This window comes from Asparagus officinalis, chromosome 8 (assembly GCF_001876935.1).
Source record: "Asparagus officinalis chromosome 8, Aspof.V1, whole genome shotgun sequence".
Lineage (NCBI taxonomy): Eukaryota > Viridiplantae > Streptophyta > Magnoliopsida > Asparagales > Asparagaceae > Asparagus > Asparagus officinalis.
In genome coordinates this window covers 37,257,203-37,271,073 of record NC_033801.1, presented here as the reverse complement: position 1 = coordinate 37,271,073, position 13,871 = coordinate 37,257,203, and the positions used below count along the sequence as shown (strand labels likewise).

At 35.4% G+C, this 13,871-nt stretch overlaps 1 protein-coding gene across 1 annotated transcript in view; it reads left to right on the top strand.

Annotated features, from left to right (window-relative positions):
* Positions 455-13,871, top strand: part of LOC109819616 (uncharacterized membrane protein At3g27390-like) — a 15,273-nt gene continuing 1,856 nt past the window's right edge. The window contains exons 1-9 of the mRNA XM_020385393.1: positions 455-660; positions 748-856; positions 1,361-1,553; positions 1,638-1,768; positions 8,823-9,111; positions 9,207-9,313; positions 9,683-9,836; positions 10,310-10,502; positions 10,600-10,843. Coding sequence (XP_020240982.1) covers positions 567-660; positions 748-856; positions 1,361-1,553; positions 1,638-1,768; positions 8,823-9,111; positions 9,207-9,313; positions 9,683-9,836; positions 10,310-10,502; positions 10,600-10,843 — 1,514 coding nt within the window. The 5' untranslated portion in view covers positions 455-566. The remainder of the gene's footprint in view (positions 661-747; positions 857-1,360; positions 1,554-1,637; positions 1,769-8,822; positions 9,112-9,206; positions 9,314-9,682; positions 9,837-10,309; positions 10,503-10,599; positions 10,844-13,871) is intronic.

Sequence of the window (13,871 nt, the reverse complement as noted above, 5' to 3'; positions counted from 1 at the left end):
TCCACTCTGTCTAGTTTGATTGGGACCTGAACGTTGACTTAAGCCACCGCAGCAATCCACGTTAAAAAAACAAAAAAAAAAAGATTAAAATAGGAAAATGATAGGGGCAAACCCCAATCACATTCCAAATCACACACTATACCAGGTTTTATATGGATTTTAAAATTTAAAAATTCATGTGGGCCCGATATACTGTAATCGTATGAGAGAGAATGTACAGTTTGTGATGTGGTTGGGTGTACCCTAGTGTCACCCATTAAAATAACAATCCTGCTATTTGGCTCGCAAAAGCCAGCGCGCAGCCAGCGCGCAAGAGAGAGGAACAGGGGGGTGGGCCCCACAGCTGTGGGGCCCACCCCCCTGTTCCTCTCTCTTGCGCGCTGGCTGCGTGCTAGCTTTTTGCGAGCCAAAAAGCTTTTCCGTTAAAATAATGCCCACGCTTAGCGTGCTCATAAAATAATACAGATCTGCTCTTGCCATTTATATAATTCTCGAATCGATTACTCTCAACCGTGCCTTCAAAAAATCAAGAAGAAGAAGAAAACCTTGCGCTCAAAGATCTAGCAATGGATGCTTCACGAGGATTCATCTCCAACGCGTGGCATCTGCTGGCGTTTCTCCCCTTCTTCATTCTCCTCTTCATTCTCGGCATTATTAAAGGTAGCCGTAGTGGGTTCTTTTTAATAGAAACTAGCTTGAATTAGCTTGCTGAATCTTTATGGAGCTAATTTTACTTGATTTCTTCAGTTGCGATTTTTGGGTCTTGTGTATTTCTCGTCATCTTGGTCGGGAATCTTGCTCTGATTTACGGTCTGTATCCTGTTCATGTGGTGTGGACTGGATACTGCATATCGAGGTGAGGATGAAATTTCAGCTGAAATGTTTAGTGTTAATGTTAAATTTTACCATGTTTTAGGTTAATTGCACTTCCGTACTCTAAAATTTGACCAATTTTTAACTTTGATGCCATGGACTTTAAATCTTCCCGAGTGACTACTCTCTAACTTTTGCCAATTTCGGATTTAATACGTCTTGTTATATCAGCTCTGAACTTTGCTTAAAAAATGTTGGGTGATTATTATTATTATTTGGACTTTCATACCCTAGACTGAAAGGAAGTTTCCCCAAATCCCTGTCTTGCTCCTCCGGCCATTTTGCCCTAAACCCATCGAAATCAAAGGCTATAATGTCATTTTATCCCCTCTCCCTTAATTTAAGGGTGTGAGCTACATCTTTTGGCCAGATTTAAACTTCAGGGTATCAGAGTTAAACAACAATGAAACTTTGGGATATTAAAGTGTCATCAACCCTTAAATATTGTAATGCAATGTATGATTCAGTTTTCTGTTGGGCATGATAGGACTAAGAGATTTGGGGTGGTGCTTAAGGCTCTTATCCTCTTATTATTTCCTCTTCCTGTCTTGCTTTGGCTACCGTTGGCCACAATTGGTTCGGTGCTTACTGGACTTACATTTGGAATTGGGTTGCCATTAATGGCTACTTTCGCGCCTGTAAGAGAAGGGGTCACCGACAAATTCCTTAGGTGCTTAAAGGTTCATACCGCACTGCATTTCTAGTCTTAATTTAACACCTTATTTACACTTCTTTCTTCTTACCCCAAACTGGTTGGTTGGTAGGATGGTACTTGGGGCTCAATTAAAGCAGCATTTACCGCTGTTCGTGATTTCAAAGACATTTGCTTCCATTCATACTTCTCTGTAATGGATGGGCTACTTGAATCAAGGGGTGACACCCTGATGGACATAAGGTACATTTCACAGTATGTATGTCACCTGTTTTTGTTTTGAGGTTTTATTTTGATGGTTGCCAAACTTGGATACCTCTTTGAGCTTTTCTCTGCTTTGAGTTTTGATACATAGTGACCTTGCTATTGACGAGAAAATATTTTGATTAGAACGAAGAAGAAGATGATGAATGACAATATCATATTATGTTGCTAAATTTTTGTTGTTAAGAAACAACAAAAAATTTCATACTCACTTTAAAAGTGGGAGTTGTGAAAAAACTTTCGATGGACTATATTACCCCAATTCTCTTTCGATATTACATTCCAATCTTCACCAAACTAAATTAATTATCATTGTTAATTAATTATATTATATGTCTCTTCAATTTTGTATAACTTGGTCCTTAAAACTTTCAACGTTACTATGAAACTCTACATCATGTTAATTATTAATAATGTATAATAATATATTAAAAGATAATTGCATGTTGATGAATTATTTATGGAAAATGTAGAAAACATATAATTGTCCTAACATGACACGATGACACTCTTATAGGAAAATTACAAAGAGTATTCTTATGTTTAGGCAATAGGACGGAAGGTACAAACATGTAATTTTAGAAAAGATAGGATATTTAAGTGCAATAAAATACAAGTGGAGGTATATAAGTGCAACTTTGGTAAACTATAACGTATTTAAGTTCAATTAAGCCTACAAAGTTTTGAAACTTTTGTTAACGCCAAACAATAGTATATGATCCTATTGACAAATAATATTCATAGTATAATATGAGGCCAGAGGCTTAGCTTATGTTTGTGTAATATGGGAGATGTGGAAAAATTAACTTATTATATTTTGAATAAGTCTAAGGATTTTGGATTACTTTCTGAAATTATATACTTTGCTTAGAAAACTTTAGAAGAGGCTTTCAAAGGAATACTATAAAGTGTTGGACATCACATGAATATTAGACAGCTAAAATCTAATTGGATTACGAAAATCCGAGATATGCAAAAAATGTGTGGCTGTCATATGAAATAATGTTCATACATAACATAACATTGTAATTTGTAATCTAAACATATTAATGGATCTAAACATCAAAATTTACATCATGATATATGCTTAAGATTTGAGAGAGCTGAGAGCGGAGAGATTTGAGAGGCGAATTGTCAATATCTAAAAATTAAGAATAACTTGAGTTGTCAATATCTAAAAAGGGATGTATCGGCCGGTATTTTTGATAACGGCTGATATATTAGAAAAAAACCGTAAAAAGGAAAACAAAATAAAACCATAAGTATCATCACGATAAGGTTTTTAACTCGATATATCAAACGATATAGCGATACACCAGCCGATATTTAATTGTCTACAAGAGCAAATATTTAAAAGTTATCTGGATATTAGTTCCTTGATTTTAAGTCTTCAATAATTATATTTTATTCCCTCAAAATTTTGAAATAGCTCATAACTTTAGGGGGACTAATATTGAAAATTTAAAGATCTGAGGGTCAAATATGTAAATAAGCCATATTTAAAAGAAGGGTTAATTGTTTGAAAACCCTCTCGACTATGGTGATTGTCTCACAAAACCTACTCAACTGATTTAATTTGAGAAACACCCCCCTTCCCGAACTAGGGGGTGTTGTAGATAACCCTAGGTTGCATGGGTACGGGTATTGTCAAGCCCCTAAAAATCATAGCAGGAGATAAATACGGAGTACACGACAGTAGTGACCCGTGCACAAGACGAGTCTCATGCACGTGCCAAGCCTGACACTTCATATCATATAGCTCTTCTCAATATATATATATAAAACCTATTGATGGTAGAATGTTCACAGCAAACTATACACATGACCATTATTTCAATCCAAAATCTCACCGTCAAAAGTATTTCTATAATCCAAATATATGTCGTTTGGCTATACCCGAGGCAAAAGAGAGACTTTCCCATATATCATCTCCAAGCAAATCCCTCATCCAAAAGCCGGCGTGTGAACACAAGATTTGTAAAAAGATTTGAAAACAATAGGGGTGAGCTAAAGCTTAGTGAGAACATTTTCCACTAGAGTTCCTGAATATCTAACAAAATAATTGTAATTTTGAGAAATAGTGAATTATAAATTTTGTACCAAAAATTCCAAAATAGCAAAATATGGTCCACGACAACATACTACTATTGTTATCTTCAAGAAAGAATGTAATATTTTAGATTTCTTTCTTATGTGCAAACTAAATATACCGTAATATATTCTAGAATCAGACTGTTTTGAAATCAATAAAAATACTAAGAGAAAAAATGGACTATTAAATTTGTGTAAAACCAAATGATTGCTATTTTCTTAGATCATAGTCAAATGTCAAAATCTTAAATCTTGATGAGTCATTTATATAATGCAAGAGTCACCTCATAGGTCACACTAAGACTACGAATTATAGCCCAATAAGATGTGCCAAAAGACATCACATAATATAGTTTTCGCGAACAAAATGCACCTGACTCTGTCATAGGTCACTGGCCATATTACAAACGTCCAAAAAGAGCCACATCATAAATGCCCAAAAAGGACCACATAAAGGTGCATTCAAACAATATGGCAGGTGCAAACACACCACTTCATAGTGGACTCTCCGAGGGTTTTGAAAACATCGAGAATCACTTGCCAAATGGCTTGATTTCGAGAACACATCCTTTGTCAATTCATTTGATTTCATAATACATCAATTATCAAATTGCTTGTTTCCAGAAACACATCACTTGTCAGATTACTTGATTTCAAAAACGTGTCACTTGTGCCAAATAATGTTGGTATGTTCACTTATTAAAATTATAAATACTTTAAATCAAGCGGATGAGTGTAAATCTCATCATCTCACTTAAAACAGTTTACGATTTTATTTTTCTCTATTTTTATTTGATACTAAGTCACTAGAGAATCTTTAAACCCATTAAACTGTTGAAACACATTCGAAATACTTATTTTCTTCAAAAGCTTTAAAATAAAACATTATTCACAATTAATTGAGATCACATGAAACTAGAGCTACTTATCACATTTTAAGTGAAATCAAATTTACTTTTAATATCTTATACGAAACCAAAAATTATATTATGGGTTAGGCCACAATAGAAATAGAGTGAATCACATTTAACTTTATATACATGAAAAATAATAGATTATTTATTTATTGAACACAAGATCAATCAAATATAGCACTGAAGCAATTTCATATTATAAAAATACTAGTGAAATATGAACTCACCTCTTAACTATTCCAATGCTCAATCCATAATCCTCTCCGTTCTTAATCGAATCAAGTTTATCATAAAAATCTCTATTTAATTCTTGTTCTACACCATATCATCATCACCATACCAGAGACCAAACAAGAAAGAAGGATTGTACCTTAATGGTTGTCGGATGCTTCTCTTCTCCTTCTACTTCACTTCCTTATCCAAATCAAATTTTCGATAGAGAACTGTAGTAGAGAACTGTAGTAGAGAACTAGGAGGGCATTAGGTTAGTTTTTTCTTTTTTATTTAGCTTTTTTTATTTTTATTTTTGCCCTTGTTTCTCTTCTTATTGCTACCTTGAGGCAGTGTCGCTCTCCTATCCCAATTGCAAGGAGCCACCGAAAACATAGGCTTGGCGGTGACAAACTATGGAGATTGGAAAATGTTACACAAAACCCCTTATCAATAATAGATTTGCATGAGATCTTATTAGGGTAACTTAATTAGTTTCATTAAAGGCTACTACAGGTACGGGTACAATACTGGAGCAGGTATGGGTACGGGGCAAGGCGAATTTGTGAAAGGTGGGGTACAGGGACACGGCTATACATATGCATGTTATGTATATTTATATATAGTAAATGAATAATTTACATAAGAATAATTTTTTTTCATTTACATAAAATCAATATATAATAAATAGATGTAGAATATACATCCAAGAAGTGTACGAGGAGTGTTTTAAATTAAGACTTGTATTATATAATTGAGTATAGGCCCAAATAAATATATGCATATATTCAAGAAATGTCTGGGTACGGTTACGGTATGGGTACGGATTCCTAATAGAAGTACCCAAGTAACATAGAGATGACCCCTCTTAACTTTAGTGCAATTATAGAAAAGCCCCCTAAACTATAGCCTTTTAATGAAAACTCCCTTGATATTTTACACTTTTCTCAACAAACCCACTTGACGTAGTTATTTTGATATGTGATTTGGATGAAATACTCTCTTAAAAAATCCATTTTAGTTAAAAAGAAACCCTCAACTGATAATAACAGGGCCATGACCACTTTACAATTCTTTTTCTCTCTATATCTCCTTGTTTTCTTTCATCTCGCAAAAACGAAGGTAATTCTTTTATGGTTGAGGGATATTTTGGTATTTCCAAGTCAAGTATTTGTCACATAATAGATTAGACTCAACGATGTTAGTTTCGAGGGGTTAAGTGAGAAATGTTCAAGGGGGTTAAATCAAGTTTTTGATGTTGAGATAGATTATATGCAAAATCCCGAACTTGAGGGAGATTTACTCAATTTGAAAAGGTTGAGGGGTTTTTTCGACATACCCCACCCCGCCTCTCAATAGTTAAAGGGGAGTTTTCTAAAATTACCCCTTAAACAAAGCATAACTTAGTGCTTATGTGACATTGATTTTAAAAGAGTGGATTTTATATCAAGTTTATCACTCAATGGACTGATTTGGGTTATTTGTCCTAAGATTTATCGAATACATCAACTCTGAAAATCATTTAGTATTAGAGTTTCTAAGAGCATTTTACTCTTTATTTGGGAAGGGTATGTAATCCTTCTGATTCTCCGTATCTTGCTTGATCTATAACTAATTATTTGACAAAATAAATTAAGTTGTTCATTTTATATTATTCACCTTCTTATACGTTTATGAAACACATAGTTTGGAGATGAGTATTGTTGCAGATATTGGATTCTTCTAACTCCTTAACCTAAATATTTAGATGTTATTTGACATCGGATAGATTTGAATTATTTTGTTAAAATACAATTCATTATGAGTGTATAATATGTAAAAATCATACTTAAATTATATTTCACAATTTTTTAAAACTAGAGAGTAATCATTTTGGCAAATCAAGTACTTAGTTGAGAAGATGTAGAAAGATTACAATATTAGATTTTGATATTGATCACATAATTATGTTTTCTTTTTAGAATTTGCACATTCTGACGTAGAAAATTCTAGAAAAAAGCTTTTGAATTACTATAATACCCGGTCGCTGGCTATAAACAACAGGTGGAAGTGATTTCCTTATGTCTAAAAAAAATCGTTCATGACTTGATAAAATCTATTATTTTACTTTGATGAATTCAAAATTTTATTTTTTCATTAATAATAAGATTTTTTCCGATATCGGTCCCTTACATCATGAATATTTTGAAATTAGTCCTTCAAATCATTAAAACTGCTCTTAAATCATTAATGTATTAGAACTTCAAACTTCATTATTTCTCTGGAAGGCAAAATGTTGAAACTAATAGTATCTTACACATGGAATTATCCAAAACTTTTTAATATATTATGATATCGTAAACTTTTTTGCACCTATGTTGTAGCAAATAAATAAACATGAAATAAATGATTAAGATATTTAACCCATTCCACCTAGTGTTAAGAAAAGAGGTACTTGTCTTATATGAATATGACATACATTTATATATGCTATAAACTCCTTAACATGTAAAGATAGCTATAAGATATTTTATTTAGAATATGCATGTATGCACGTGTTACCTATGTATGACATTTGTTAGAAATTGTCATTGTTTTGTATTATAATGATCCACTATAATATTTGTAGAAACAACTTTTGAGTGAACTATGTATTGGAGGAGAAAACTAAAGTGAGTTTGTCTAAATCTTTTATTACAAATTGTGAAATGATATCCACGAAAAAATAAGCCAGAATATCCTAGCTTAATTTTTGGTGAATTATGAGTCAAAATAAGCCATTTGCCATGACTTATAGGCCTTCTTGACCATTTGCCAAACATGCTCTAAGTTCATGTTGATTAGATTATTTCTTGGGGTTGGAAATGCCCATTAACGGAGATGGACTAAGCTACTCTACTTGGGCCCAACCAACTCGAATTAATTAATCCTATTTGAGTAAGAAGTCTAAGCATTACTTAACCATGTGCCCATCTTACTCTTTTTTTCATATGGCACTAAATCCCGCGTCATAACATTTTCAAAACCAAACACACACTTGATTGAATTGATGGGAGACACTTCTGAACATATCTTCACCTCTTGAATCCAATTGAGTCCAACTCTACCCCACCCTCGCTACTGAATGGCTAATGAAGACAAAGTCCCAACTTAATACTTCGTAACTGACAGAGTCAGACCAGAGACAAGTGTAACGGCATGTGCAGTTGTGCACCCAATGCCCTAACTGGTGACGTTCAAGTTACACCAGAGTCAAATGTAACTTCAAATGCTCTCCATCTTGACCTCTAACTCCATGCAATAGAATCTCAAAGCAAAAAGAACATCCAACACAGGCTCATTGAAGCATGGGCTCGGATACCAGTTTGTTAGGTTTGAAACAACCCAAGTAGATTAGCCTAGTCCATCTCCATTAATGGGCGTTTCCAAACCTAATTTTACTTTCCATATTCGAATGGATTCAAGAAATATTTTGACAGGCTTTCTTGAATATGAGCAAAATCCCAATATGCATAAAACCCCTACTGCTGGGTATTTTTGGTTGGCCGTGTGAGAATATAATAGCGTGTACTGTCCTTTTAGAGTGCAATGTCTATGAAGTTCTAATCAAGGGCTTTCATGTGTGCACTGCATGCCAATATCCCATTTCATCCTTTCCTACTCTGATGTAATAACCATGTTATGCAGCTTGAGTTGCAAATAACTTCCTCTGATGTTTTAATAAGATATGATGCTTATATATTACATTGCTTTGGTAATTAGCTTCCGTTAGACATCTATAGGTTCTAGCACTTGTGATATGAACTGACAGTTTACTTCAACATTTTCCCCTCCTATAGAATACTGCAGATTCCAGGTTGCATACTGGCAGGGATTTTAGGTGTTCTTATCGACGTGCCTATGCTTAGTCTAATAACTATCTACAAGCTTCCTGTCATGCTGTACAAAGGATGGAGGCAGTTAATACATGATCTTATTGGACGTTCAGGTCCATTTTTGGAGACTGTCTGTGTTCCTTTTGCTGGACTTATGATTTTGCTGTGGCCAATAGCAGTTGAATTGACTGCTGCAGCTGGAATTCTTTCTAGTTTTAGTCTTGGACTATATGCTGCTGCTGTTGCATATCAGGTATAACTGATCTATTGAGCTCATGGTATTTCAATCTTATGAAGTCAGTGGTATCTTGCCCAAGTAATAATAGTTCTGTTGTAATGTTCTGTCAGGAGAAATCTACAAAGAGTGGGATACTTTATGCCATTGCTGTCATATCCATGTTTGATGAATTTACCAATGATTTTCTTTACATGAGAGAAGGGTCATGCTTCCCAAGGTTTATTCCAACTGTGCTTTTGTTTTACCTGTTCATATTCTGTTGCTTTGAACATGATGTATGGACTTTGTAACAAACACCATGGTTACACTTGTATCGTCACACATGGTTTTTTCACCTGCAATTGAAGATTACTTCGTGCATCTCTTTTGAAATAATCTTCATGCATCTTTTTTCTGCCTTCTCATTTAATGTTAATCAAATTTTATTTGTTTATAAGTAGTCTCATACTCAACAGAGACATGCATGAACCATTCAATTTCCAGCGGAGCACAAAAGTACATGTGTTTTCTAGCCTATCGAAATATCTTAAGATGAAATCATTGTCTATCATACATAACAAAATAATTTTCTTATATGGGCAGACAGACCTAGATACCGTAAGGTAATACTTGCTCGTTCACCGACTCTTCCAGTTCAGAGGTTTCCAGACCAATCCAGTTCTACTTCTTTAGCTACTTCTTTAAAGCACCCACTGGTGAAGACGCCTTCCATGAAATTGCTGGAGTTGAGATCTGTTATGGTAAGAACTTAGAAATTTCCCTCTGTTTAGCTTCAAATAAAAAATAAGCATTAATTTCACAAAATTTCCTCCTGAAGTTTGGATGGTTTTGCACATAACCCCCCTGCACTTTTTTTTTAATCTCGCATAACCTGCTGAACTTTTCTCTTTGGAACCCCTATCTGCAATTGGCTAATACTTAAATTTCTTGGAGAGAAAAAAGCCTCAACTGGGGGAGGGGGTACATTGCCTGTAAATGACAAAATGGTGAAATTTGGGATTTTGTCTCTCAAGAAAATGTTAGTTATTTGCCAATTAGAGATAGGTGGTCCGGTGAGAAAAGTTTAAAGTTCAGGGTTTTTTGTGAGACATCCCAAAGTTCAAGGGGTTTATGTGAGATAAAAAGCTCAAGGAAGTTATGTGCAAAAACCCCAAAGTCCAGGGGGTTTCTGAAATTAAATCAAAAATTATTTAGTTTTCATTCCCTCTCACAGATATGGGAGAACATTATCAAGGCATGTGAAAGTCTGGGGAAAGACCTTGTCAAAGATGATGCAATCAGGGTATCAGATTTAGAGGCATGGCAGAATTCCAAGAACAAGATAGTTAACATTGGGCTCCCTTCATGTGTGTGTCTACAGTGTTTTATTCGTTCCATTAAGAGTGGTTCTACCGGCTTCATCATGCGTACAAACTGAAAACTTTGACTTCTTCTAGGTTTGCAATTTTAGATGAACTGTTGTAATTTAAGCATAAGAGATCTTACCATTATTTGTGATGGCAGGTGACGGTGTTGAAGTGACGAGTTTGAACAGGCCTGAAGGACGAATTTTTGATTGGTTTTTTGAGCCCATGCTTCTTCTGAAAGAGCAGATTAAGGCCATAGATTTAACAGAGAGTGAAGAGGCATACCTCTATAAGTTGACCCTATATTGTGGTGATACTCAGAGATTAGCTGCTTGGCAGAATGGTGGAATTCCACCAGCTGATGAGGTCAAAAAGGCTCAGTTAGAGGGATTAAGCAGAAGGTACTACTACTCATAGCTTAAATTATGCTAGTTTATATCCGAACTTAGTCCTGCAGCTTGATCAAGAGATTTTGTCCTGAGCAGAGGAGCCCGCTGAATGCTCGGGATATTTAATCAGACTTAATTAGTTTCTTTAATTTAGGAACTGGCCTCTACATGCCCACGTGTCAAAAAGACACAATGATCATAATTTTTTGGTAATATAAATGGTGGTTTTGGTTTTCAAGGATGGTTTTGCACATAACCCCCTGCACTTTTTTTTAATCTCGCATAACCTGCTGAACTTTTCTCTTTGGAATGGAACCCCCTATCTGCAATTGGCTAATACTTAAATTTCTTGGAGAGAAAAAAGCCTCAACTGGGGGGAGGGGGTACATTGCCTGTAAATGACAAAATGGTGAAATTTGGGATTTTGTCTCTCAAGAAAATGTTAGTTATTTGCCAATTAGAGATAGGTGGTCCGGTGAGAAAAGTTTAAAGTTCAGGGTTTTTTGTGAGACATCCCAAAGTTCAAGGGGTTTATGTGAGATAAAAAGCTCAAGGAAGTTATGTGCAAAAACCCCAAAGTCCAGGGGGTTTCTGAAATTAAATCAAAAATTATTTAGTTTTCATTCCCTCTCACAGATATGGGAGAACATTATCAAGGCATGTGAAAGTCTGGGGAAAGACCTTGTCAAAGATGATGCAATCAGGGTATCAGATTTAGAGGCATGGCAGAATTCCAAGAACAAGATAGTTAACATTGGGCTCCCTTCATGTGTGTGTCTACAGTGTTTTATTCGTTCCATTAAGAGTGGTTCTACCGGCTTCATCATGCGTACAAACTGAAAACTTTGACTTCTTCTAGGTTTGCAATTTTAGATGAACTGTTGTAATTTAAGCATAAGAGATCTTACCATTATTTGTGATGGCAGGTGACGGTGTTGAAGTGACGAGTTTGAACAGGCCTGAAGGACGAATTTTTGATTGGTTTTTTGAGCCCATGCTTCTTCTGAAAGAGCAGATTAAGGCCATAGATTTAACAGAGAGTGAAGAGGCATACCTCTATAAGTTGACCCTATATTGTGGTGATACTCAGAGATTAGCTGCTTGGCAGAATGGTGGAATTCCACCAGCTGATGAGGTCAAAAAGGCTCAGTTAGAGGGATTAAGCAGAAGGTACTACTACTCATAGCTTAAATTATGCTAGTTTATATCCGAACTTAGTCCTGCAGCTTGATCAAGAGATTTTGTCCTGAGCAGAGGAGCCCGCTGAATGCTCGGGATATTTAATCAGACTTAATTAGTTTCTTTAATTTAGGAACTGGCCTCTACATGCCCACGTGTCAAAAAGACACAATGATCATAATTTTTTGGTAATATAAATGGTGGTTTTGGTTTTCAAATACTCGTGGATGCATGCTGATTGTAAGAACAAATCAGACATGAATACAATGTGTTGTGTTAAAAACTTGTTCTCTGAAGAAAAAAGTAAGTTTGGTTTTTTTTATAATAGCCCCAAAATCTTTCATATTTCCAAATTATTCCCTCTAATCTTCATATTTTGAAACTAGTCCCCCAAGTCTTTAACTGTTTTGAAATTAGTCCCTAATTCTCCATATTTTCAAATTTATCCCCCAAATATGTTAAGTGCTTTGTAATTAGCCCCCCAAAACTTTCAACCTGATGCTAACTAGAGGGACTAATTTGAAAACGCGGAAAAGATTTGGAGCTAATCAAAATATGAAGATTTGGGGGACCGATTTCAAACCATGAAGGTTTGGCGGACTAATTTCAAATATGATGATTTGGGGGACAAATTTAAAAATATGAAAGATTGGGGGGACTAATATCGAAAAAACCCAAATAAGTTATGACAATAGAAAAACTTGTTTCTAATATAAAAAATAAACAGGAGGAAAATAGATAGAGCTCTATCTCGTTCTTTGCTAGGAACGCCCACCCAAGATCAACCCTAGATCCTTTGATGAATTAGTGGCACTGTTATGCCCTAGGCATTTCAAACCAAACCAGAACACCAAAAAAAAAAAGGGCTCTACGAAAGATAGCCAGAGTACCTTTGAGCAGCAATAAACATGTGTTAACTCACCTTTGGGCGAAATAACTAAAGCTCATTTTCCTTCGGGAATGGGGTCTACTTTCAAAACTTTTCTGTCACGCCTAGCAGCAAACCCAGTACTTTCAGCCATCTTTGAGGGGTAGTTTACGAAGGAACATCTGAAGTAAGACAATTTCCCAGTATTCTCAGAAGTCCGGGATAAGGGTGATAGTGTATTCAGCCTCTTAAGTTTATTGAAAGCCAGCAATTCAACTCGTGCTTCTATCAAGGGAAGCACTTGCCTTCCTTTCTTGCCGGATTGCTGCTACAACGGATTAGGATTGAGTGGGCGCTCAGCTCAGGATGGTGATTCTTTGCCTGTTGCTTCAAAATTACAGGGCTAAGGCTTCGAAGTTGGAATTTGTAACTGAAAAAACTACAGGTCATCGAGGAGCCTACAGCAGGGTGGGCGCTTCCTTCCTTCATCTATTGTATGTATCGCTTCACTTTGTCCAGAGCCAATGAGGCATTCTGGCGGGTATGTGCTTGGATGGGTGCTTGTGAAAGAATTGCTTAATAAAATTCACGATAACTCCACTTTAGACCATCATTGAGAATATGATACTTTAACATCTCTGCAAACAATTTGGTAGTCCTACGTCTTTATCTATTCTGTAGCGAAATGCTGAGGAATTCTCTACATTTAAGCAAACAAAAGAAAGAAAGAAAAGGTTATGGTCACTCCACTAACAGCAATGAACTAAAAGACGTTTGCTGTTTGACATAGGAATGAAGAAAGGGGGAGAAATCTATTCTATAACAATTAGAACTTTTTATTTGACTATTCTTATCTTGCCATTGTTTGGTATGGTTTCTTCTAATTTTCTGCTTTTCTGCTCTGTAATCAGGAATTAGCTGCTTGTCTATTTCTTTGGGTGATTTACTTTTTGACATGACAAGCTTACGCATGTCCACACAAACGAACCTTTA